We start from the raw sequence: 27,021 nt of genomic DNA on the forward strand, positions 1-27,021 counted from the left end.
ATCTATCCAAGGCCCTAGCCTCCTTGTCTGCAGGAAACGGATTCTTAACAACAGAAGCCTTAACACCTTTAGGCCCATGGCTAACAGTTTCTGGGTCTGCCCTAGGACTCTTAAAAAGATACTTATGAGCTTCAGGCACCCTGTAATACCTATCCGGCTTAACAGGAGCAGGAGGCAAAGAATCAGGATTAAGAGAAGCTTCCATAAAAACATCTTCCACTACAGTCAAAACAGGAGGTATAGCCAAAGGCCTATGCTGGGGTAACAACAGAAATTCCAAGCCTTTTCTGGAATCAGAGAAGTCCTGACCTTCCCACTTAAAATGCTCCCTCATGCAATGAAGAGTTTCTGAAAAAGAAAAATCCTCAGGGGGAGTAGCAGAAGGAGTAGAATCATCCACATCAGAATCAGAATAAGGAGAGTACTCCTGCAAGTCTTCAGCCGAAGATTCTGAAACATCTGAAGCCTGCTCAAAACCCCCCAGCTCAGGCTCCACCCTAGGCCGCTTATGAGGAGGGGGCATAGAACCCCTAATCAAAGTAATTAAATCTTCTGCCATTTTAAGCATATGCTTCTTGGGCACAGTACCTGAAGAGCTAGGGGTAACACTAACTGAAGCTAAACCTGGCCTGCCCCTGGGGGATGCCTTGGAAACAGAAGGAGAGGGCCTAGCCACCTTAGGAAGGGAGGGGAGTATAGTAACATGAGAAGCCCCCTCAACCTGACTAGTCTCTTGAGAGGCCACATCTTGTAATAACAAGGTCTCCCCCTGGGAACACAAAGAAACCTCCGGTGGAGCCACCGGCTCCACCGACACCTCTAAAGAACCGGGCGCCTGGTACAGACGGTTCTTCAAGCCTAGGCTTAACTGCCTTGTCCTTGCGCTTTTGAAGAAGCGGGCGTCGGAGCATCCGACGGCATTTTATAGTTACACCGCTTCCCAAAGACTAACCTCGCACAATCCAACCGCCTCTTAATAGTGCGTTTATTAAATCTAGCACAAGAGCAACAGCCAACAACGTCGTGCTCAGGCCCCAAGCAAGGAATACACAAAGTATGATAATCTTTATGCGGTATCTGTTTCCCACAAGAAATGCAATTATTAACTTTTTCTGACATCCGGTAAATGACTGAGGCAAGAAAAAACTAAAATATTCCCCAACGGGGTACTTAGCCAACTTTGAACCCGGTCTGAAACTTCTAAATCGAAAAATCTCAGAACGCCAACCGGCACTTGCAATACTGCTTCTGCATCGGACCATGCGGCAAAAAAGACTGAGGATATGACGCCGGTCATGCGCATTTGTACCCTGACGTGACGCCAGTCAAATGCGCCTGACCGACGTCAGCCTTATACTTTGATATTCGGGCCGACCGAGGACAGCGGACTACCCAATTGTTAGGACTGCAGCAATGTGAGATGAAGAACATCAATGTATATATGTTGAATCTAAAAAAGTGTATATATAAAAAAACTATTATGTAAACTATATTTTTTAATATGTTTAAAGTATTTTTAATATATTTGATATGTCTGTTAAAATGCATTTATTTAGAAGTAGAAACCTGATAAGGATTTGAAAAACCTTACTAGCATAGATACTATTGCTATTAAAAAATCATATTGCAACAGTAGACCCATGCAACAATCAATAATCTGCCTTGCACAATATATTTACATGTAAACCTATAGACGTGCTCTTCTAATTTTTAGAACACTACTGATATTAACACTCTCATTTAAACCCGGGGCTCTACTTGCCTCCAACCTGAGTTGCCAGAAGAGCTCTCTATATTCTAGACTTGTTTCCCAGTCACCACCCCTGGCGTCAGGAAGTACTTGTTCCAAAACTAAGAATTTAAATTTAAAGTTGTTGCAGACAAGAGAATGCTTATACAAAGCATTTGATTCTTTTTGTTTAGAGATGTCATACAAATGCTCGTAGATTCTCCTCCTAAAAGGCCTTTCTGTTTTGCCAATGTAGAAACTAGTGCAGGTGGTACAGAGTCCTAAATATACCACCCCTTTACTGCCACAGTTTGTGAAAACTTTGGGCTTAAACAGAAAGTTCCTAGAAACAATGTATACACTTGGGGTATCAAAGATAGTGTTGCATTGTTTGCAGGCACCATATTTAAAAGTGCCCGCTTTGGACAACTGTGTACTTGTTCCGGTAAGGTGATTCCCTTCAAAAATTTCTTTGAGGTTAGTATTCCTCTTTCTAATAAACTTCGGATGTGGTGGTATTATATTTTTCAATTCATCATGAAGTGAAAGAACTGGCCAATGTCTGTGGAAAATTTCTTCAACTTCAGAGGAATTGAGACAGTAAGTATAAATAAAACTGCCATGAACATGATCAAGCTTTTTGATGTCAGTGTGGTGAACAGTCACCTCAGTACCCAAAAGAGGGGGGTAGCATGTTTCCCTACTGTCCATAACTTGTTGGGCCAGGGTAGTTAAGAGTGTTAAAGGATATCCTCTCTCAAAAAATAGGGATTTTAAAAAATCAATCTCTTCTAAAAAATCATGTAAAGTGCTGGACATTCTAGAAGCTCTTATAAACTGTCCTTTGACAATACCCTTTTTCTGGTAAAAGGGGTGTCCACTCTGAAAATGTAAATATGTATTGGAAAACGTTGGTTTCCTGTATAATTTAGATTGAAATACATTGTTAACTCAGTCCTTGTATAAGGTTACGTCAAGGTAGTGCAGTTCATCGTTACTAATCGTATACGTGAGATATATATATATATATATAGATAGAGAGAGAGAGAGAGAGAGAGACAGCGAGAGTTAGTTTTGTGTGTATGTTTGTATGTGGATTTAATAAAATTATTCTTTACGAGCCAAGTTACCTCTGTCTGGTCATTCACACTGGAAAAGGTATATTGTCTCAGCTACAATTTCACACCCTAATAAGTCACTATACTGCAGGCACACCACCATACGCGTGTCAAGTAGCTGGGCGAATAGTATGAGTAAGCAAAACAAAATGGCATTCTAGGCTACTTTTTCAAAGTGTGAAGCATAACAGCATGCTGACAGCAAAAACAAATCCTGTACAAGACATGAAAGACAACTAGGTATAAGTGATGAGCGCAAACATTTCTGGATGCAAAACCTTGACAAAATTCAAACACAGGATCTTTTGTCTTTCAAAAAAATTTATTTACCACCACCACCTCTTTTAAACTATTATTCCCCTTAGTCAATCATGTGAATTCAGACATTTTGGTGTACTAAATTAAGGGAGAGTAACTTACCTTTCAAATTTGGAGTCAATATTAAAATTGTCTACACTGAAAATCAGGCCTATGTTGGTCTCTGAAGTAATACTGGACCTTGTAGTGGTATATATGCTCAGCTGGAGTCATGTTATAATCAGCCATAATCCTTTTTAACCAACTTGAACAACTCCAATTTAGGTCCTCAGTCAAGCATTACATTACCACAAGCTCCTTACAAAGTCAAGTGAGGAATATACCTGTTTTGTGCACAACAGAGTTACAAGTTACTAAACTGGACCTGTGGATCTTCTGAATGGCTAAGGAGAAGGGCATCAATATTTTGTTTTTTACTTAAAAAAAATCCATAGGTTACAGAATTCTTAGAACACCATGCACCCTCTTTCCAGTATGATCTACAAATTGTAAAACCTTAAACTGATGTATGCAAAACAGACAGAAAAGCAAAAGGTGTATCAGCACATTCTCACAATGTATTTGGTATGACACTTTCAAAAGAAGGCTGCAAACAGTGTAATAAACAGTCAGGGTACTAATTTTTGTGCAACACTGTACTGAGTTTCAATATTAACAGCTTTTATTGCCTTTTTTAAGAAATATTTTGTAAAATATAAATACAAAGGCCTTTACAAAGTTAAAACACAAATTTCAAACAGTACGCACACAATTAAAAAACTTAGTTTCAATAGTTTTATATATATATATATATATATATATATATACAGCTTTGAGCAGCTTCTAGATATTTTAATATACATACTTTTACATTTTAATATCTTACATAGTACAGAAAAAAATATTTCAAATTTATTTTTTTTTTAAATAAGAGCATAAAACTAAAGCATTTACGTAGGTATAAACAATCCTGTTGGATATGAGAAAATTAATTTTTAGAGAGTCTTAGAAAACAACATTGTGGAGGTAATCTGATGTGTACAGATAAGCTTTAACTTATACTACAAAACTGTTGAAGCATGTCCAACCACCTTTACCTGACTAAAGCAGGCAAGTCTGTAAACAAAACATACCATGAAGTGCCTCATGACGTCTCCCAAATCTTACACCTTGCGAGTTTGATCATCTCACTCTTGAGTGAGTGTTTTATAATCAGTGCTTTTTAATGAAATCAAGTCCATGTGGTTTTACAAAAAGTGTTTTAAAGTGAAAATTCAGTTATCCAAAAGCAAAAATATATTTACAAATAAAAACGGTCATATAACAATTTAACAGATTTAAATAAAAAAAGGCCCTTTAAAAGCTTTTCTGAACTGGAATATATTCTTCAACTTGTAAGGGCTTTATTAATCTTATTTACATTATTCTTTTACTAGTGTCCTTTTTATACACAATTCACTGAAACACATATACATAAGTATGAATAACTTTATAAAACATTATGTACAGTAACTATATTACAACATAACTTCACCAGTCATCATGGGAGTTAACATAACCATCTGGATGAAGCCACACCAGTGATGACCCGAGAAGAATCTGTAGTTCAGTTGAGAATTCAACGAGGTCTAGCAAGTCTTTGCTTTCTGCATTGAAAGATTCAAGGTCCCTTGGGTTGAAAAATAACTGACTTGAGGAGACCTGCTTGTAGAAGTCAGCTTCTGCAATGGTAACAACTTCAAGATGAGGAAACTTGAAACGAAATGTGCGAGCCGAAATTTTAAGTCTTTTGATAACATCTGAAAGGAGCATCCAGTTCCGAGGTCTAGAAAGAAAATGAAAGATTATTATAAACATGAAAAAGTCCACATATGTATTGCCATAACTATTTCACAAGATTACAACTTTCATTAATCTGTAACAAACTGTGTTCAGAAATATAAATATAAGTTAATTATCAGGGCCTCAAAGTTAAATATAGAACTGTAGTATCATATTCTCATCTTAAAAAATAATAATGGACAATGATCAAATTTGTGCAGTTATGAGACATTTATATACTGGGAAAAAGTGTTAATGTGTAACTTCCATAAATTTACATCAGCTCACTAGATCTTACCACACTCTACTTGCGAGTCAATATTCATTAACTTACTGCTTTGTTAATACACAATTTCTCCACTGGCTGTATAGAATACAACTCCAAAATGGACAAAGGTATTGTATGGTACTAGTAATATTTCAGTGCATGTGAATCCTGTCCCATGACAAAGAAAACAGAAATTATGTCCTCACCGTAACATTCCATCAGTATTGTCAATTTTTCATCTCTCCTCACATGTGGGTTTGGATCCTCGGGTCCGACTCAGCAATTAGCAAGCTCGTGGCAACCAAAAAGCTCTTGGGTACCTCCCCCTTACCCACAATGCACCTGTCCTATGTTTCCTATAATTATATTAGTAGGGAGAGAAAGGTTAACACACGAGAGCCTTAACTGAAGCGATTTCTGGTTTCTAATGAAATTTATTCTAACCCTAGAAATCATCTTCCTGTTCCACCAGGAATCAAAGGATGGGGGTTGGAGGGTGGGGTTGTGAAGAGAGATGAAAAATTGACAATAAAGATGGAATGTTATGGTGAGTACATAACTTCTTCATCTGATATTTTCAATTTTTCATCTCCTCCTCACATATGGGACACAGCCCCCCAGCTACCTTTATCCAGAGAGGACTCACAGGAGAATGTTTCTTAGAACTATCATGCCAAAGGAAGCCCTACCCCTGGAGCCAAACCCAATTTGTAATGAGTGATAAGGTATGATGGTTGGCACAAGTGGCAGCTGTGCAAATATCATCCAAGGAAGCACTAGTCTGGAAGACGGCAGAAGTAGCCATTGTTCTGGTGGAATGAGCCTGAATGGACTTAACAGGCTTCATGCCTTTCGAAGTGTAAATAAAGGAAATACAACTGGAAGGGCTTTCCTAGGTCCAGCAAATGCAATGAACAGTTGTTTTGCTCTCCGAAACTCTGGTTCTATGCAAGTAGAAACGTTACTGTCTATGACCATCCAACAGATGCATAACATATTCGCCCTTATTACTAAACTTAGGGAAGAAAACTGGCAAATATACAGTTTGATTAGTATTTGTTTCAGAAACAACTTTGGGAAAGAAAGAAGGGTTGGTACGCAAACAGACTCTGTCTTTATGAAAAACCAAATACGGAGACTGAGAAGACAGCACCTGAAGTTCTAGTAATCCATTTCACTGATGTAATAGCTACCAAGAACAAAGTCTTCCAAGAAAGACACTTAACATCACAAGTTGCTCAAGGCTCGAAGGGGGAGGTTTGAGTAATCAGACGCATAACCAGATTTAAATCCCAAGGGGGAGAAGGGTCCCTTTATGGAGGTTTTAACAACATGGTCCCTATTAAGAGGGCTTTGCAAAGTTTCTGGGAATTCAAGGACAAGTTATTAAATCCAGCATAAAAATTCAAAATGGCTGCTAACTGCACCTTAATAGTAGACGCCGCTGCTTCATTATTGAAAAGGTGGCCTACAAATTTCAGAATGAAATGAACGGGAGCCGTGATGGGTTCCATATTGTGTTTTTGTGCCCAGAGTGCAAACCTCTTCCATTTACTCCTATATAGCTTTTTAGCAGACAGCTTATGGGAGGACATCAAAATATGATGGACCAGGGAGGACAGCACAAGTTGTCTGGTGATAAATGGAAGTGGAGGAACCAAGGTGTCAGCTTGAGATTATGAAGGTTGGGATTAGTCCTTCCTGTCAGATGTGATAACAGGTCTGGAAAGGGATCCAGAGTTCAGGGATCCTTCTGCAGACAAGGCCAAAGAAAGGGAAACCAGATTTGCTGGGGCCAGTATTGTTGTCCTCTTCAACCTTCCGGCTTTCTGAAGAAACTTGGGGATCAACAGAATGGGGGAAAGGCATATAGAAGCCCGGGGAGCCAATCTCATATCAGAGCATCCCTCCAGGTTTGTTCCTGTGGAGGAATCGGGGCGAAGTAGTTGCTGCATTTGTTGTTTAGGGCAGAAGCAAAAAGATCGCAGCAAGGCTGGCCTCATATGCGGAAAATATTCTCCGCAACACTCTGGTTGAGGGACCACTCGTGTGAAATGAGAATAGCTCTGCTCAGCTTGTCCGCTATGACAATGGATTTCCCTGGAATACGTATTGCTATCAGAAAGCGGTTGGATGAGATCACCCATTGCCACACACTCAGCGCTTCCCGACAGAGAAGGTATGATTTGGTTCCTCCTTGCTTGCTTATGTACCATACTACTGACATGAATCGCTATGTTCCTAGAGGAAAGGCAGACTGAAATGCCTGCAATGCTAACAGCATCTTTAGGACATTTGTGAGCTTGTCCTTGTATGCAGACCAGGTAACTTGGACAGTCTTTCTCAGATAATGCCCCCCCCCCCCCAATCTGGGAAGCATCCATCGTCACCATGGCCTGTGGATGAGGGAGAACAAATGGTCAACCCTGTGTCACCTGTTGTGACTGAATCCACCATGAGAGATCCTTTTAGCATATGTCAGTTATGAGGATCTGATGAGACACTGGGCAATGAATTATTGACCATTGACAGGCTAGAAGCCATTGCAAAATATGCATGTGAAACCTGGCCAGTGGAAATAATTCAACTGCAGCGGCCATAGAGCCCAAGGTCTGTAGAATGCGACAAGCTGCTATTTTTTTTTTACTTCTGATTAATCTTGCAGTCTGCCTTTTGATTAATACTCTGGAAAAAGAAGTTATGTACTTACCATAGCGTTCCATCTGAGTAGGTAACTTCATTTGTCAGCAACCTGTGGGTATTGGATCCGAATCGGATCCGAGCCGGCAGCTTTATTCAGCTAAGATCCGAGCTCCAAGCTCCTCCCCCCTTACCCATAACCCCCTGCCATCCTTCTCTGTCCTCAGATCGAGTTTGCTTAGCATTATAGACTACTACAATCAAGGATCAACTAAACATCCTAGCCTGATGACATCTGGTATACAGAAAGTACAGTTTTGTACCTACCATAAATGTAGATGTTCGAGTGCTAATGCAGCTGCAGTCATAACAGATGGGTTCTCCTGCCATCAGGCGGGTCCTCGGTCGGCCGAATTCCAAAGTCTAGGTCCGGCGTCGGTTGTCGTCGCTTCTTCCCTGACGTCAGTGCGACAGGGGTATAAAAGAACCAGCCGACGCCATTTTCTTCAGTCTTTCTTGCCCCAGATGTCAGGTGCCCCCAGAAGGAAGGCAATACATAAAAATAATGTAATAATGCAATGCAATATAATCAAAAAACAGTAGTCGCAAGCAAATACACCATAAAAGAATACCCCTAGAGGGGAAGGTGGGAGGGAAACCTGGACTGCAGCTGTATTAGCACTCGAACATCTACATTTATGGTAGGTACAAAACTGTACTATGTTCATCGTGCATACAGCTGCAGTCATAACAGATGGGTAAAATCCCAAAGCTAAGAAAGGGGTGGTAGGCACTAGGTGGAGCTAGGAGGAGCCAAAATGCCCTGCAAGACTGCAGTGGCAAAGCCTGCTCTAGACTTGGAGTATAATGGTAGGTTGTAGTGCTTAGAGAAGGTATGCACAGAACTCCAAGTGGCTGCTTCTAAAATATCCTTGGTAGGAACTCCTCTGAGGAAGGGTGCAGAGGTGGCTGTGGCCCTGGTGGAATGAGTTGTAATGCCTGTAGGTACAGTTTTGCCATGAAAGGAATAGCAAAAGCGTATGCAGTGGGCTATCCATTTTGAGATTGTCTGTTTGGATATTGACTTTCCTTGAGCTCCTACCGCATAGGCCACAAAAAGCTGTTCTGATTTTCTGAAAGGCTTTGTTCTGTCCAAATAATAACGCAGTTGTCTGTGGATGTCCAAGGAATGCAGTAATCTCTCCCCTTTGTTTTGAGGATTAGGATAAAAAGTAGGTAAATGTATGGCCTGATTTAAAGCTACCCTGGATACCACTTTAGGCATAAAGGACGGGTTGGTACGTAATGAAACTCTGTCCTGATGGAAGATGATGAAAGGCTGGACAGCCATAAGAGCCTGTAGTTCTGAAACTCTACGAGCTGAAGTGATAGCCAGAAGGAAAGCTGTTTTCCAGGACAAATATTGTAAATCTGATGAGACAGCTGGTTCAAAAGGGGCAAAGTCAGTTTTTCCAGAATGAAATTAAGATCCCAAGCAGGTATTGGTTGTTTTCTTGGAGGTCTTAAATTCTTAGCCCCTCTGAGGAACTGTCTTAATAGAGGGTGAGAGAATAAAGGTGGATCAGTGTTGTATTCTGCAGAAATGGCTGAGGCATGGATTTTGATGGAGGAGAACGAAAGTCCACTGCTTAGCAGCTCGGCCAAATATTGTAGTATTTGAGGTAAATTCAGTTTTCCAGGGCACTGGCCCTTTTTCTCATTCCAAACACAAAAACGTTTCCATTTTGCAGAGTAAGATTTTCTAGTTGATGGCCTTCTGGCCTCCAAAATGACATCCTGCACCTCCTTGGAGAGCAGGGCCTGCTGTGATGCTAAGGAATCTTCCATGCGGCTAGGTTGAGTGTCTTCAGCTGACTGTGAAGAGTTTTGAAGCTGTGCTGAGTCAGAAGAAGAGGGATTAGAGGCAGGGTCCATGGTGGGGAATGCGTCAGGCTCCTTAGTAGTGGGTACCAGTGTTGCCTTGGCCAGTCCGGAGCAATGAGGATCATCTTTGGTCTGTCTGCTCTGGTCTTCAATAGGACTTTGGGCAGCAGAGGAAGAGGTGGGAAGGCATAAACTGTCATTGATGTCCAACTGAAAGAGAGAGCGTCCACTCTCCAGGCCTCTGTATGGAAGATCCTTGAGCAGAATTTTGTCAATTGATGATTTCTGTGGGAGGCAAAGAGATCTATGTCTGGCCTTCCACATTCTTGGATTATTTCTGTAAAAACTTTTGGATGCAACTTCCATTCGTGTGGATCTGTCATATTCCTGCTTAGGTTGTCTGCCAGCGTGTTTTCCTTGCCTGGCAAGTACTGTGCTTGTAGTTCCATTTGTAAGTCCATGGCCATGTTCCAAAGTGACATGGCCAGTCTGCATAGGGGATAAGAATGTGTTCCTCCCTGCTTGTTTATGTACCACATAACAGTGGTGTTGTCTGTTCTTATCAATAGCTGACCTGGTTGTAGAAGGTCCTTGAAGGCTGTAATAGCATTTATCACTGCTAGCATTTCTTTTTGATTGATGTGAAGGTGCTTTTCTTTTTGGGTCCATTTGCCCTGAATGCACCGGTCTATCATGTGCGCCCCCCAGGCGTAGTCCGAGGCGTCTGTTGTGATGACTTGATCTGCTTGAGGCCTGCTGAATGGAAGACCTGTGTTTGTTTGGCATGCTTGAGCCCACCACAGAAATTCCTTTTGCAGACATGGAATTAGTGGTATTATTGTTTCCAAACTGTGGCTGTGTTGAGACCATATGTTTTTTAGGTACCATTGTAGTTCTCATATGCAGCTTTGCACATGGGATTAGTAAGATGCAAGATGCCATGAATCCCAGAGTCTGCAGGATTTTCCTTGCAGTCAGCCTGGTGCAATTTGCCAGTGTTCTGAAATATTGAATTAGTTGCCCCAGTTTCTCTGGCGTGAGGTAGGCCATCTGGGTGTTTGTGTCCAAATTGGCACCCAGGAAAATTATCTTCCGAGAGGGTATTAGTCTTGATTTCTCTTTGTTGACTGTGTATCCTAGAGAGTTTAATAACATTATTACATAAGCCAGATGTTTCAGAAGAATGTGCTTGCTGTCCGCTTGGATCAGGCAGTCGTCCAAATAAGGGTATATTTGTATCCCTTGAAGTCTGCAGTAGGCAATTACTGATGCCAGGCATTTCGTGAATACTCTGGGTGCAGTAGATAAACCAAAGGGCAATGCAGAGAATTGATAATGTGTTGAACCTGCAAGAAATCTGAGGTATCTTCTGCAATTTTGTCTGATTGGGACATGCAGGTATGCCTCCTTGAGGTCCAATGTTACCAGCCAAGACTCCTTGCCCAGCATGGGGAGAAGTTGCTGTAGAGTGAGCATCTTGAATTTTGGTACGAGTAGGAATGTGTTTAGGATGGAAAGATCCAAAATAGGTCTCCAATCTTTGCCCTTCCTTGGCACCAGAAATAGCCTGGAATAAAATCCTTGACCTTGTTTGTGCGTAGGTACCTCTTGAATTGCTTTCATGTTTATAAGATCTGAAATTTGTTTTTGTGCCTCTGCCCTTTGATTGTGTGGCAGGTTTGGCATGCCTTTCATTTTTGGAAGGGTATGAAAATGGAATTTGTAGCCTCTGTTTATAATGTTCAGGATCCATTTGTCCTTTGTGACAATATGCCAATTTTTTGAGAATAGTGCCAGCTTTCCTCCTAAGGGAGCTGCCATTTGAGACCTGGTTGGCATGCAAAGGGGAAAGTCATTTGGTTTTGCTTTCTGAAAGATTGCGAGTTGTCCTCACCACCTCTTTGTGTAGGAGCTTGCCATTGTCTGCCTCTGTACGAGCCTTGTGTTTGCCCTCTGCCCCTCGGGCGCCTGTATCTGCCTCTTTGGGGTCTGTCTGTGGCAGGAAAGGACCAGTTTTTGGAAGGCCAATTTCTACTAAAACGTGGGGGTTGAACCTGCAGAAATTCTTTCACAGTTTGCATTGATTTAGCCTTTTCCTCCATTTTCCGTAATACTTCCTCAGCATTTGCCCCAAATAGTACATCCTTTTGAAGAGGGGCGTCTAATAATTTAGCTTTGACATGATCAGGCAAGGCTTGTTCCTTGAGCCAGGCATGCCTACACGTATAACTGAGCCTGTAACAGCAGCTCTACATGAGGCCTCTAGAGCATCAAAACCACATTGTAAGGTATGTTTACCCACTTGTTCTGCACTATGCATCAAATCCTGCAACTCCTTCATGTCTGGTTGTTCAGGTTGTGACATTTTACTTTTCAATTGAGATAACAGAAACTGTTGGTATTTTAGCATATGAAACTGACAGTTTAAGGCCCTCATGGATAAGGTAGCCGAGGTATATACCTTTTTTCCCCACCTTTCTAAGGATCTGGAATCTCTCTCGGAAGGCAATGGGTTTTTGGTAATGGAGGCCTTAACTCCCTTGGGCCCCTGTGAGATGGTTTCTAGGTCAGCAGAATGGCTTTTGTATAGAAATTGGTGTGAGTCAGGAACCCTGTAGTACCTGTCAGGCTTAACTGGAGCTGGAGGGAGAGAGTCCGGGTTAAGGCAGGCCTCCAAGTAAACATCATCTAGGATGTCCAGGACAGAAGGTATAGCCAGAGGCCTGTGCTGGGGTAACAAAAGAAATTCCCTGAGCCTTTTCTTGGAATCTGAATAATCCTGGCCTTCCCAGTGGAAGTGTTCCCTTAAGGTATGCAGAGTTTCACCAAATGAGTAATCCTCAGGGGGGGATACAGAAGGAATAGATTCCTCTGCATCAGAGTCTTCAAAAGGAGAGTAAGACTGTTCCTGATAATCAGAGTGCTCTGAAATAATGGAGCCCTGATCAGAAGAGGGGGAATCTTCCTCCACTCTGGGTCTTTTGTCCGGAGGTGGCTGAGAACCTCTGATTAGAGTAATTAAATCCTCAGCCATTTTAAGCATCTGTGTCTTAGGCATGGGGCCTGGAGATGGGCCCTGTGTAGCTGGTCTCTTAGGGTGCATGGTAGCTTTAGACTTGGTGAAAGCCTTGATGGAGAAAGAAGAGGAAGGTCTGAAGACACCTTGAGTGGAGGTGGACCTGTCCACATTCTGTGTTTCAATGCCAAGTGTGGCTTCGGTATCTGTAGTCAGGGTGTGGGCCGAGGAGCCTGCGACCTCGGGTACAGGAGACACCGCCAAAGATGTCGTCGGTAATCAGGGGCTGCGTAGGCGCCTCGCTGAGAACCGGACCACGTGTAGTCGGCTTTGGTGTGGTGTCGGTAGAGGCCGCGGTCCTAGAGTGTCGGTCCTTGTCTTTGCGTTTTTTTAGACAAAACCGGAGTCGGAGTATCCGACGACATAGTATAGTTAAATGCTTTCCCAAAATAATGCTGGGCGAACTCCGCCCGACGCTTAATAGTGTGTTTGTTGAATGTAGCACAAAAGCGACAGACCGAGACGTCGTGGTCTGGGCCTAAACAAGGTATACAGAGGGAATGGAAATCCTTATGCGGTATTTGCTTCCCACAAGAAATACAATTATTAACTTTGTCTGACATCGGTCTGAGGCAAGAAAAGTTTCCCCAACGGGGTACTTAGCTTTTAAGAAGACTTCAGTTCCAAATTTTTTGTAATCTCAAGAGCTGGCCGACAGGCACTTGCGAACTGCTTCAGCTTCGGGCACCGCGCGGCAAAAAAGACTGAAGAAAATGGCGTCGGCTGGTTCTTTTATACCCCTGTCGCACTGACGTCAGGGAAGAAGCGACGACAACCGACGCCGGACCTAGACTTTGGAATTCGGCCGACCGAGGACCCGCCTGACGGCAGGAGAACCCATCTGTTATGACTGCAGCTGTATGCACGATGAACATCACAAAGGTCCTAAAAAGGGACGAACTACAGGTTAGGGGGACGGAGGGGGGGTTGGTTGCTGACAAATGAAGTTACCTACTCAGATGGAACGTTATAGTAAGTACATAACGTCTTTATCTTAAGTAGTTAACTTCATTTGTTCATCAACCTGTGGGACAGAGTCCCCAGCTACCTAAAAACTTGGGAGGTCCTCATGGAAGAATATTCCGGAGCACTGCAGAGCCAACGGATGTCCTCCCTCTGGAAATTATATCCAGCTTGTAATGGGTAATAAAAGTATGGGATGAAGCCCAAGTGGCTGCTGAACAAATGTCATCCAAAGACACCCTTGACCAAAAAGCAGTAGAAGTGGAAATCGATAGAGTAGAATGGGCATGAATTGCAACAGGTTCTGGTCAGCCAGAACTCTTATATGCAAGAAGTATACATTGTGAAATCCATCTCGACAATGTAACTTTTGACACAGGTTTACCCAGAAAGGGTTTAGCAAAGGATACAAAGAGTTGTTCAGATTTCCTATGATCAGCCGTCCTGTGTAAATAGAACCTCAATTGTCTGTGCACATCCAAAGAGTGTAATTTGTATTTACCTTTGTTTTGATAATTCGGGAAAAACACTGGTAAATTGATAGACTGATTAATGTTGGACTCAGAGGCGACTTTAGGTAAGAAGGAGGGGTTGGTCCCGAGGGAAACAATCTTTATGGAAGACCAGATATGGAGGTTTGGCACAAAGGGCTTGAAGCTCTGAAACCCTTCTAGCCAAAGTGACGGCAATGAGAAAGGCAGTCTTCCAAGCTAAGAATTTAAGATCCACCGAAGCTGCAGGTTCAAAGGGGGGGCCAGTAAGAGCCTGAAGAACAAGGGTTAAATCCCACAGAGGAACTGCATCCTTCACAGGAGGCCTTAACAGGAAAGTACCTTTTATGAAAGTTTTGCAGATCTTGGAAGAAGCTAATGAACCAAGATCACTTCCCACATGAAAATGTGAAATTGCTGCTAACCGGACTTTGACGGAGGAGCTGGCACTTTGATCAAATAAGTGTGACAAAAACTCTAACACAGCTGGTATTGGGGCTGTAAAGGGATCCATATGTCTGTGTTGCGCCCAGATCGAAAAAGGTTTCCATTTGCTCTTATAGACCTTTCTGGTAGAAGGTTTATGAGCGGCTACTAAAACAGCTTTAACGGAGGAGGAGATGCCGGGAGTCCTAGCTATGACTGGAACTGGATCAACCAAGCTGTGAGCTTGAGATTGTCCAGGTTTGGAGTTGTCAACTCCAGGGGGTGAGAAATGAGATATGGAGTGGGATCCAAAATCCATGGAGGATTGACCAGATGAGACCATAGACAAGGGAACCACGTTTGACGAGGCCAGAATGGGGCTATGAGGATCACTCTGCTCCCCAACTGACGAGCTTTCTGCAAGAATTTTGCCATCAAGGGAAGAGGTGGATAAGCATAGACCGGATGGCCAAACATGGACTAGAGCGTCTCTGGGGGATTCCACTGGTGGGGGAAATAGAGCGAAGTACTCGCTGCACTTTGCGTTCGAAGGCGACGCGAAAAGATCGCAGCAAGGTTGACCCCACTTGAGGAAGATCTGCTTCGCTACTTTCTGGTTCAGAGACCACTCGTAAGGCGAGAGGATGGTTCGACTCAGCTTGTCTGCCAAAATGTTGGACCGACCCGGAATGTGCACTGCTATGAGAAAGCGGTTGGTGGTGATCGCCCATTCCCAAACTCTCATGGCCTCTCAACACTGCGGATAGGATCTGGTTCCCCCGTTTGTTGATATACCAGACTACTGACATGTTGTCTGACTGAATCGCAATTGTCCCTAAGGGAAGAAGGGCCTGGAGTGCTTGCAATGCTAACAGCACCGCCCTTATCTCTAGGACACTGATGTGCAACAAGGTCTCTGAGTGTGTCCACGTGCCTTGAACGGTTCTGCCCATGCAGTGCCCTCCCCACCCGAGGTGAGAAGCGTCCGTGGTCACCGTGGCTTGGGGTGGAGTCATAGAAAAAGGGCGCCCTTCCCAGAGATCCGAGGCTTGGATCCACCAGAGTAGGGACCTCCTGCAAACCTTGCTGAGGGAGATAGCCGTACTTAGCGGATGTTGCAGGATGGACCATTGGACCTGTAAGGTTCATTGCAGGACCCTCATATGTTCAGACGAGCGAGTGGTGGCAGATTGATGGCAGCCGCCATGGAACCTAGTGCCCTCAGGACCAATTCCGCTGGGGGAGCCGGGGATTGTAGGAGGGCCATCACGTGGAATGTCAAAGTTCGAATCCTGTCCGGAGTTAGGAAGGCCCTCAACAGGTTTGTATCTAGCCTGGCCCCTATGAAATCTAAGGTCTGAGTTGGTTGAAGAGAGGATTTCTTGAGATTGATTGAAATTCCAAGATGAGAGGCCAAGTGAAGGAAGAAATTCCTGGCTGAACAGAGTAGATGCCTGGTAGGGGCGGTCAGGAGCCAGTCGTCTAGGTACGGAAAGACCTGTATTCCCTGAAGCCTCAGGTGGGCCGCTACAACTGCCATTACTTTGGTGAACACCCTGGGTGCTGTGGTGAGACCAAAGGGAAGGACCCTGAACTGATAGTGACTGGCTCCCAGACGGAAGCGGAGAAACCTTCTGGATCGTCTGTCCATCAATATGTGGTAGTATGCATCCTTGAGGTCTATAGAGCACATCCAGTCATTCTCCTGTAGGAGTGGGAGAATGGATTGAATGGTGACTATCCGGAACTTTTCTTTGGCAATTGACAGGTTCAGAAAGGACAGGTCGAGTATTGGTCTTAAGTCCCCCATCTTTTTTGGCACCAAAAAGAACCTGGAGTAGAAGCCTGATCCGGACTGGTCTTGGGGGACGGGCTGGATTGCTCTTTATTCTAGCAGCTGCTTTATTTCTGCAGCTGCTGCCTCCCTTTGATTGGGTGGGACATCAAGGAGGCTCCGGGGTCTGAGAGGGAGATTCAGAAAAGGGATAGTGTAACCTCTGGATATGATTCGAAGCACCCAGTGATCTGTTGTAATGGACTCCCAAGCTGCTAGGTGCCTCGAGAAGTACCCCCCGACTGCCTCCAGAGTGAAGCAGTCGGGTAACCCCTCAGGGTTGCTGCGCGGGCCGATCCGAAAAAGGTTCTCTCGACCCGAAATTCTTCGGTCCCCCTCTGCCTCTAGGCCGGCGTCCACCCTGTCCTCCTCTGCCTCTGAAGGACGAGGGGTCCGGAGCAAAACGGGACTGTTGAGATTTCCGGAACCACATCTTCTTTTGTCCCCTTTGGTTCCTGGAGAAGGACCTCTGGGGAGCAGAGAAGCGGATCCCGACGGCAGACGTCTTCCCGTCTTTCTCGCTCTGGACCAGCCTGTCGCGGACAGTCTTGCCAAACAGCGAAGAACCGTCAAAAGGGGCATTTGCGAAGGACGCCTTGAAGGGTTCCGCAAAGTCGCAGAGACAGAGCCAAGCATGTCACCGTAAGACAATGCCCACTCCGCTAGCTCTAGCGGCTCCTTCCGTGGCATGGGAAAGAAGTCGCATAGAAGTGTTCGAAATGGACTTAAGAGTGGCCATTCGGGCTGAGAATATTTTCTTATCCTCAGCCGACATGGACTCTGGGGGTGACCCTGTGTATTCTTTGATGAGATCCCGCTGGAGTCATATGACATGTGCCATGTAGTTCAGCGACCTTACCGAGAAGGTGGCTGAAGCAAACATCCGCTTCCCTATGCGGTCCATCGTCCGAGACTCCTTGTCGGGAGGATGAACCGAGGAACTCTCCTGGGCCAGTTCCTTCTTGGTGGCAGCCGCCACCAACATGGCATCTACTGGAGCACCCTTGCTCCAAACCGTCCTATCTGTGGGTGGACTGAGAATTTTGTCTGGTCTCTTTGGTATGGGCTCCACAGTGTCCGGTTCCTTCCATGCCCTGGTAGTGATCAGATCTACCAGGGGATCGGCGGGAGGGGACACCCAAGAGGTAGATGGGCCTGCATCAAACGCCTCCAGAAACACAGACTCAATGGAGGAAGGCTTTTGGGCTGACCACCCCCCTCTAATACGAAGCATTTCCATAATGTCTCCGAAGGAGACGTCCTCGGGGGGTGACCTTGGGGAACCTTCCCCTTCCACTAAGTCTGTGTCCTCTGTCAGGGACTCGGGTGAGTCCAAGTGCCTCCTCTTGCACTTACGTTTGTGAGGAACCTCCTCAGGGGTGCTGTCCGAGGATGCCTCACCAACCACATCCTGTTCCTCTAAGGGAACCATCTGGGACATAGGCGCAGGCTGTCCCTGGGGCCGGGTGATGGAAGGTAGGCTCGTCTGAGAGGGAGTGATGGGTGGAACCACAGCAGGAGCCTGGGGCCTCGAGTCCCTCGACAAGACCCTCTCCACAACATTGAACGCTGAAGGAGAACTGATCTCTCTAAGCTCCGAGAGCAGCCCCCTCAGATCCGGGGTGCGGACCGCAGCCGGCGCCGATGCAATCGGATCCGAAGGGCCAGTATGCTCCGACCAAGACGGAGCCGAAGACACACTGACACCTCCGGATCCGAAGCTCAGCTCATGGCTCCGAGAGCTCAGATCAGAAAAGGGACCAGACAAGCTCGAGGGTGCAGTCGGAGCCGAAGAAGGATGTACTATCGGTGCCGAGCCTCCCCCGGTTTCGATGCTGCCTGGATCCGATGGCTCCGAACCCGGAAGTGGGTCGGAGAAGGAGCAATCGGGGCAAAAAAGGGGGTCGAGCTCCCCCCCAGAGGGGGGGGGCAGGATTACTCCCATCTGCAGTTGGGCCTGGAGAAACCTACGCATCATCCGGTCCATATCTGCATCTGACAAACTTCGTGTTGATCTAGACGAGGCCACCGAGGCAGGCCTGGAGTGACACCTCGACGACCTCGAAGTCGACCAGGTCTCCTCCTCCTCTGGCCCCGGTGAAAAGTGGGGTGAACGGAGCCGGGAAGGAGAAGGCCCGGAGGCCCTAGGAGAGACTAGCTGCTTCGCTGGCGGAGCCGAAGAGGAAGCTTCGGCCCGCCACTTGTGGTGCTTGTCCTTTCTTCTCTCCCTCCTAGATTCCCCTCTCCTCCTGGGCCTCAGTGGGAGGGTAAGTCCTGGCCAGGGGAACAGGGATAGAAGGCGGGACCGGTGCGGTAGTCGCCTGTGCCACCGAGGGAGAAGAGGACGAAGCCGAGACTGGGGGCAGAAGTCCCACCAGAATCAACTTCGACCTCCTATCCCTCAAAGCCCTGGGGTTGAAGGCTGCACAAATTGTGCAGCCTGAAGAAAGATGGTCAACACCAAGGCAAATAACACACAGAGTGTGGCCATCCACTGGGGATAGCTTATGGCCACACTCTGTGCATTTAGAAAAGAAGGTTTTAGGGGCCTCGGCCATAGTAGAAAAAAGGCCCAACCCAAACACACCTTCCCACACATACGGGAAGGGGGAAGACTAAACTAACTAAAAAAAATATAAATTTTACCAACAAAACTAGCTAAATTAACTACAAAAGGGCACAACACTCACTCATTTAACAATTAAACTGAAAAAGTAGGGAAAAAAAGAGGTAATTTTCTTCAAAAACTCATGAAACTCTACGCCTGGAACTCGTTCTAGGTGCCTGAATAAGCGGCGGCAAACGAGATCTGAGGACAGAGAAGGATGGCAGGGGGTTATGGGTAAGGGGGAGGAGCTTGGAGCTCGGATCTTAGCTGAATAAAGCTGCCGGCTCGGATCCGATTCGGATCAGATACCCACAGGTTGATGAACAAAAGTCAACTACTTCAGATGGGGGTAGTTTGGCAATCATCTGGGTTGTGTCCTGCAGGACTCCTACGAACTCTATTGTTTGAGTGGGTTCCAGATGAGATTTTTGATGATTTATGGTTATGCCTAGTTCCGAACAAAGTTGAAGAACAGAGTCTCTTGCGCAAACTAAATGCCTGGTCAGGGCAGAAATGAGCCAGTCATTCAAGTATGGAAACACCCGGAATCCTTGTCAACTCAGGTGAGCCACAACTACTGCCACACATTTGGTGAACACTCTGGAGGCAGCGCTCTGCACTAGTAAAAACTGTCTCCCAACCGGAAGCATGGGTAACTTCTGGAGCACACCGGAAGCATGGGTAACTTCTGGAGCACCTGTCCATTTATATGTGGTAGTATGCGTCCTGAAGATCTACTGAGCACATCCAATCATCCTTTTCCAGGAACAGAAGTATGGACTGAACCCTGACCATTCGGAAAGTACAGTTTTGTACCTACCATAAATGTAGATGTTCCAGTGTTCACACTGCTGCAGTCATCACACTTGGATTATCCTGCTGTCAGGCGGTCCCGCAGTCGGCCAGAGTTCCAAAGTCTTAGTCCGGCGTCGGTTGCTGTCGCTTCTTCCCTGACGTCAGTGCGCCAAGGGTATATAAAATGCATCCAACGCCATTTTCTTCAGTTTTTCTTGCCCCAGATGTCAGGTGCCCCCAATAGGTAGGTAATACATATTGCTAATAAAAAAAATATATATAAAAATAAAACAATACCTTCAGTTACAAGCAAATACACCACAAAGGTTGTATAGGATAGAACGGTATAGATAAATTCCAGCTAGTTCAGAGGGGATGGAGGGAGGGTAACCTGGACTGCAGCAGTGTGAACACTCGAACATCTACATTTATGGTAGGTACAAAACTGTACTATGTTCATCGTGTTACACTGCTGCAGTCATCACACTTGGGTTGAATCCCAAAGCTAAGGATGGGTGGTGGAACTAAACAGGGTTTGGTGAGGCTAGTAGGCCCTGCAGAACTGCAGTGGCAAAGCCAGCTCTGGTTTTAGAGTACAGAGGTAAGTGATAGTGCTTGGTGAAGGTGTGCACTGAACTCCAAGTTGCAGCCTCCAAAATATCCTTGGTTGGTACCCCTCTGAGGAAGGCTGTTGATGTTGCTGTAGCCCTGGTGGAATGGGGCCTGATGTTACCAGGCACAGGTTTCCCATGGTGTGTGTAGCAGAAACGGATACAATGTCCTATCCATTTTGAAATGGTCTGTTTTGAGATGGCTTTTCCTTGTGATCCTGCAGCATAGGATACAAATAGCTGGTCAGATTTCCTGAAAGCCTTAGTTTTATCCAAGTAGTAACATAATTGCCTGTGAATGTCCAAAGAGTGTAGGAGCCTTTCTCCTTTGTTCTGGGGGTTTGGATAAAAGATGGGCAAATGAATGGTTTGGTTTAGGGCCACACTGGATACCACCTTTGGCATAAAGGAAGGGTTAGTTCATAAAGAGACTCTGTCTTGATGAAAAATGAAGAAAGGCTCCACTGCCATTAGGGCCTGTAGTTCTGAGACTCTTCGTGCTGAAGTTATTGCTAGCAGCAGGGCAGTTTTCCATGATAAGAACTGTAGATCAGCTGGTTCAAAGGGCGGTAGTGTAAGTTTTTCCAAAACAAAGTTGAGATGCCAAGTTGGTGTTGGTGCTCTCCGGGGCGGTCTTATGTTCTTAGCCCCTCTGAGGAACTGTCTTAGTAATGGATGTGAAAATATAGGAGGATCCGTGTTGTATTGAGCTGAAATAGCTGAGGCGTGGATCTTAATAGATAAGGAAAGTCCTTTGTGCAACATCTCAGTTAAATATTGAAGAATCTGAGGAATATTTGGTACAAGGGGATTTTGGCCTTTAGCCTGGTTCCAGGCGCAGAATCTTTTCCATTTGTCTGAATAGACTTTCCTGGTGCTGGGCCTCCTGGCCTCCAGAATGACGTCCATCACAGCTTTAGAGAGAAGTGTTGACTGGATGTTTAGGCAATTTGCCATGCAGCCAGATTTAAAGCCTTGAACTGGCTGTGTAGAATATGATTGTTTTGCTGAGTGAGCAGGTGAGGAATTGTAGGTAAAATCCATAGTGGGCTTTGAGGAATGTTCCTTAGTATTGGATACCAGTGTTGGCGTGGCCAGTCTGGAGCAATGAGTATCATTTGTGGCCTCTCTAATCTGGCTTTCAGCAGCACCTTTGCCAGAAGAGGCAGTGGAGGAAAGGCATACACTGCCAATGTTTTCCAACTGAATGAGAGGGCGTCCACTTTCCAAGCTAGTGTGTGGTATTGTCCTTGTGCAGAATTTCCGTAGTTGGTAGTTTTGGGGGGAAGCAAACAGGTCTATGTCTGGGCTCCCCCATTTTTGAGTTATCATTGCGAATATTTGTGGATCTAGTTTCCACTCGTGAGGATCTATGATGTTTCTGCTTAGATCGTCTGCCAATGTGTTTTTCTTTCCTGGCAGGAATTGTGCTTGTAGTTGAACTTGGTAGGTCAGTGCTGTGCTCCACAAGGTCACTGCTTGTCTGCATAGGGGGTAGGAGTGTGTGCCCCCTTGCTTGTTTATGTACCACATCACTGTGGTGTTGTCCGTCTTTATTAGGAGTTGTCCTGGATGTAGGAGGTCCTTGAAAGCTGTTAGGGCATTTTGTACAGCTAGCATCTCTTTTTGATTGATATGTAGATGCCTTTGGTCTGCAGACCATTTGCCCTGAATACACTGTCCTGCCATGTGCGCTCCCCAGACATAATCCGATGCATCTGTTGTTATAGTTTGCCTGGCTGTGGGTAAGGTAAAAGGCTGACCCTTGTTGAGGTGACATGCCTGAGCCCACCATAGAAACTCCTGTTGAAGGCAGGGTATGAGTGGAATTATTGTTTCCAAGCTGTGGCTGTGTTGAGTCCATACGCTTTTCAGATACCATTGTGATTTCCTCATATGTAGTTTTGCAAATGGTAGTAGTATGCAAGATGCCATGAATCCCAAGGACTGCAGAATTTTTCTTGCAGGGAGTTGGGTCTTTGTTGCCATCATTTTGAAGTATTGAGTCAGTTGTCCTTGCTTGTCTGGCGTGAGATAAGCCATCTGGGCCGTTGTATTTAAGCTGGCACCCAGGAATATTATGTCTTGTGAGGGCACTAGTTTTGACTTCTTTTCGTTTACTGTGTACCCTAGGCAACTTAGTAGGTTTTTGACAAACGCCAGATGCTTTAATAGAATGTCCTTGTTTTCTGCTTGAATAAGGCAGTCATCCAGGTATGGATATATTTGAATCCCTCTTTGTCTGCAGTATGCAATTACTGGTGTCAAGCATTTTGTGAAGACCCTGGGCGCAGTAGATAAGCCAAAGGGCAGTGCAGAGAATTGGTAATGGGTTGAACCTGCAATAAATCGGAGGTATCTTCTGCAATTTTGTCTGATAGGGTAATGCAGGTATGCCTCCTTGAGGTCCAACGTTACTAGCCAAGCCTTCTTGCCCAGCATGGGAAGAAGTTGCTGTAGTGTTAGCATCTTGAATTTGGGTACTTCCAGGTATGTGTTTAGAATTGAGAGGTCCACAATGGGTCTCCAGGCTTTGTCCTTTCGGAGATCTAGAAACAGTCTTGAGTAAAATCCTTGTCCTTGCTCCTGTGTAGGAACCTGTTGAATGGCTCTCATGTCCATGAGAGCTGAAATTTGCTTTTGAGCCTCTACCCATTGATTTGGTGGCAGGTTTGGCATTCCTTTTATCCTTGACAGTGTGAAAGTGGAATCTGTATCCCTGAGATACAATATTTAGGACCCATTTGTCTTTTGTGATGATGTGCCAATTGTTCCCCCCCCCAAGGGAGCTGCCAAGAGGGTTTTGCTTGGAAGTCTGAGGGATAAGTCATTGTTTGTCTTCTGGTAGTTTGAGACCTGTCTTCTCCTCCTTTTTGGGTTGTGGCACCCCATTGTCGAGGCTGGTAAGAGCTTTGTGACTGGCCTCTGCCCCTTCGGTGTCTGTATCTGCCCCTCTGTGGTCTGGCAGAAGCTGGAAAGGACCAGTTTTGGGTTGGACAATTTCTGCTGAAACGAGGGGGTTGAACCTGTAAAAATCCTTGACCGTCTGCATAGTTTTGCCTTATCCTCCATTTTCTTTAAAACAACTTCTGCTTTTACACCAAATATAACATCCTGCTGTAAAGGTGCATCCAATAACTTTGCTATAACATGATCAGGTAAAGTTTGTTCTTTTAACCAAGCATGCCTACGTATGACAGACCCTGTCACTGCTGCTCTACAAGAAGCTTCCAATGAATCAAATCCACATTACAAAGTATGTTTTCCCACTTGTTCAGCTGCATGCAACAAATCTTGCATTTCCTTGTAATCAGGCTGTTCTGTATGTGTGAGGATTTTTTTGTTTTAACTGAGACATCAAATATTGTTATTTCAGCATGTGAAACTGAATTTAAGGCCCTCATAGCTAGAGTAGCTGAGGTATATACTTTCTTTCCCCATCTGTCTAGTGCTCTAGAATCCTTTCAGAGGGCACAGGATTTTTAGCAATAGAGGCGTTAACCCCTTTGGGACCCTGGGAAATGGTTTCTGGGTCAGCAACAGGGCTTTTATACAGGAATTTGTGAGTCAGGGACTCTGTAGTATCTGTCTGGTTTGGCTGGTGCAGGAGGCAGTGAATCTGGGTTAAGACTAGATTCTGAATAAACATCATCCACAATGTCTAACACAGGTGGAATAGCAAGTGGTCTGTGCTGGGGTAGTAAAAGGAACTCTCGGAGCCTTTTCTTAGAATCAGAGTAATCCTGGCCTTCCCAGTGGAAATGTTCCCTCATGGTATGTAAGGTTTCCCCAAAAGAGCAGTCTTCTGGGGGAGATGCAGAAGGGATAGACTCTTCAGCATCAGAGTCTTCATAAGGGGGAAAGGAATATTCCTGTTCCTCAGAAGAGTCTGAAGAAATTGAAACCCGGTCAGAGGAAGCGTAGTCCTCCTCCTGTCTTGGACTTTTATCAGGAGGTGGGTGGGAACCCCTGATTAGGGTAATTAAGTCTTCAGCCATCTTAAGCATCTGTTTCTTAGGCATGGGGCCTTGTACTGGAGACTGCTGTACAGTCTTCTTTGTTTTTAATGGAGTTTTCAGCTTTGCATAGGATTTAATAGCGAGTGTAATCAGTCTGAAGACACCTTTTGCAACTGAAGGCGTTTCAACTGCACCGGAATCTCCTTCAGGCATGGAGTCGGAAGGGCCTAAAGGTAAAGGCTGTGGAGGCCTAGCAATCTCCGCTTGTGAATTGGATGTCGCCTGGGGTTCTAAATCAGTGGTCATCAAGGGCTGCGCAGGTGCCTCACTGAAAACCGGAAAACTGGCGACTGGCCTAGCAGAGGCCTCGGAGTCTGGTTTGGGTCTTGGCTGCCTGTCCTTATCTTTGCGTTTTTTATGCATTCCGGTCGTCGGTTGCTCCGACGGCATGGTATAATTAAATTTCCTACCAAAATAATGTCGGGTGAAATCAAACCGACGTTTAATAGTTCGTTTATTAAACCTAGCACAAAACCGACAACCTGTGACGTCGTGGTCTGGGCCTAGGCAAGGAATACAATAAGAATGAAAGTCCTTATGAGGTATTTGCTTCCCACAAGTAATGCAATTGTTAACTTTTTCTGACATCGGACTGAGGCAAGAAAAGGTTCCCCAATGGGGTACTTAGCTTTATTGAAGACTACGGTCTGAAATTCGATTTGAAAAGCTCAGGAGTCAGCCGACCGGCACTTGCGAACTGCTTCTGCTTCAGGCACCGCGCGGCAAGAAAGTCTGGAGAAAAAGGAGTTGGATGCATCTTATATACCCCTGGCACACTAACGTCAGGGAAGAAGTGACAGCAACTGACGCCGGACCAAGACTTTGGAACTCTGGCCGAATGCGGGACCGCCTGATGGCAGGATAACCCAAGTGTGATGACTGCAGCAGTGTAACACAATTAACATCTTGTTGTTTAACTTGCAGAGATCCAGAATCTGTCTCTAGGCCCCTGTTTTCTTTGGAACTAAAAAGAACCTTGATTAAGTTCTGAATCCTCTTGGGTCTGGGGGGACCTCTTGGATGACTTAATAGTTTTTGAATCTGTGAGACTGCTTGATCCCTTTGACTGGGTGGAACATCCGGTATTTTATTGCTGGGAGGTGGTTATCAGAAAAAAGGAATTTGGTAACCCCTGGGTATTATCCTCTGGACCCACACATCGAAAGTTATCTTCTCTCAGGCTCTCCAATGTAGGGATAGACTACCACCAACTGTCCACCTCTGGAGGCAACTCAGGAGCGCTGAAAAGGTTTCCCAAAGAATGGTTCCCAGGAAACTTGGTTCTGCAGACCTCCTCTGCGTTGAGAGCGACGTCTTCCATTGTTACTTCCCCCTCTGCCTCTTGGGAAAAACTCTCCATGTCAGTCTTGGTATGACCCTTGAGACTTTTGGAACCACATTTTTCCTCTACCTCTCTGACCTTTGGGATAAGGTCTCTGAGGAGCTGAAAAACATACGTCCAAAGCAGAAAGGGTCTTACCTTCCTTCTCACACCTGGACAGTGTATCCTTGACTTTGGGGCCAAAAGGTGGTATGCCGTCAAATTGAGTATTGCTGAAGTCTTAAAAGGTTCTGCAAAATCGTAAAGGCGCATCCAGGCATGCCTCCTCATGCAGATGCCGGAACCCACTGCTCTGCTCATTCCTTTGGCTGCGTGGAGAATGAGCCTCATGGAATAGTTGGCAATTGAAGTAGGGCTAACTGGGAAGCTACTTTTTATTTAGCTCCTTCAGCTACTCCTTCTTGAAGGGTATCTGAGAGCTCCTTGATCAGATGCCTTTGTAACCTGGTAAAATGAGATACATAATTCAGCGACTACAGGGCAAAGTTCACTGGGGAAGAGAGACACTTCCCACATCCATCGATCGTCCTAAAATCTTTATCAGGAGGATGGAGAGTGGACCTCTACTCGGGATGCCACCACAACCATGCATCTACTGCGACCCCCTTAGTCCAGGGAGCATTATCAGATGGAGTGGTTATAATCGTATTTGGTCTCTGGGGAAATCGGCTTGATGCAGTCTGGGGTCTCACACGCCCACTATGACATTAGATCAATGAGCTCATCGGTGGGCCCGCCGTGACATTAGATCAATGTGCTCATTGGTGGGCAGAGTCCCCCAGGAGGTAGACAGATTGGAACCAAAGGTGGCAAGGTACACCGACTCCTCGAGCAAAGGGTTGCTGGACTTCCACTCACCCCTCTGCTTGAGAATCTCCAGACTCTCCCCAAAGGAAACATATTCAGGGGTGACCATGGGGAACCATTCACCCACATCAAGGTCAATGTCTTCAATGGCTGACTCCTCTATGGAGTCAAGATGCTTCCTCTTGCATAACCTCTTCCAATAACTCCCCAGACTATCCCACTGAGGAGGTCCCTTGGAAGAGTTGGGGTACCCTGATGGGTATCCCAGAGCCTAGGTTCCCGCTGTCCCTGT

General features: G+C 45.4%; 1 protein-coding gene across 2 annotated transcripts in view; it reads right to left on the reverse strand.

The window, feature by feature from the left end:
* Positions 1 to 3,804: 3,804 nt before the first annotated feature.
* The window catches only part of BCOR (BCL6 corepressor), a 588,412-nt gene continuing 565,195 nt past the window's right edge, over positions 3,805 to 27,021 (reverse strand). For both annotated transcript variants that reach the window (XM_044072315.1, XM_044072314.1), the window contains exon 14: positions 3,805 to 4,969. In XM_044072315.1, the coding sequence (XP_043928250.1) occupies positions 4,675 to 4,969 (295 nt within the window). In that variant the 3' untranslated portion in view covers positions 3,805 to 4,674. The remainder of the gene's footprint in view (positions 4,970 to 27,021) is intronic.

This window comes from Protopterus annectens, chromosome 5.part0 (assembly GCF_019279795.1).
Source record: "Protopterus annectens isolate FY-2018-M chromosome 5.part0, PAN1.0, whole genome shotgun sequence".
NCBI lineage: Eukaryota > Metazoa > Chordata > Ceratodontiformes > Protopteridae > Protopterus > Protopterus annectens.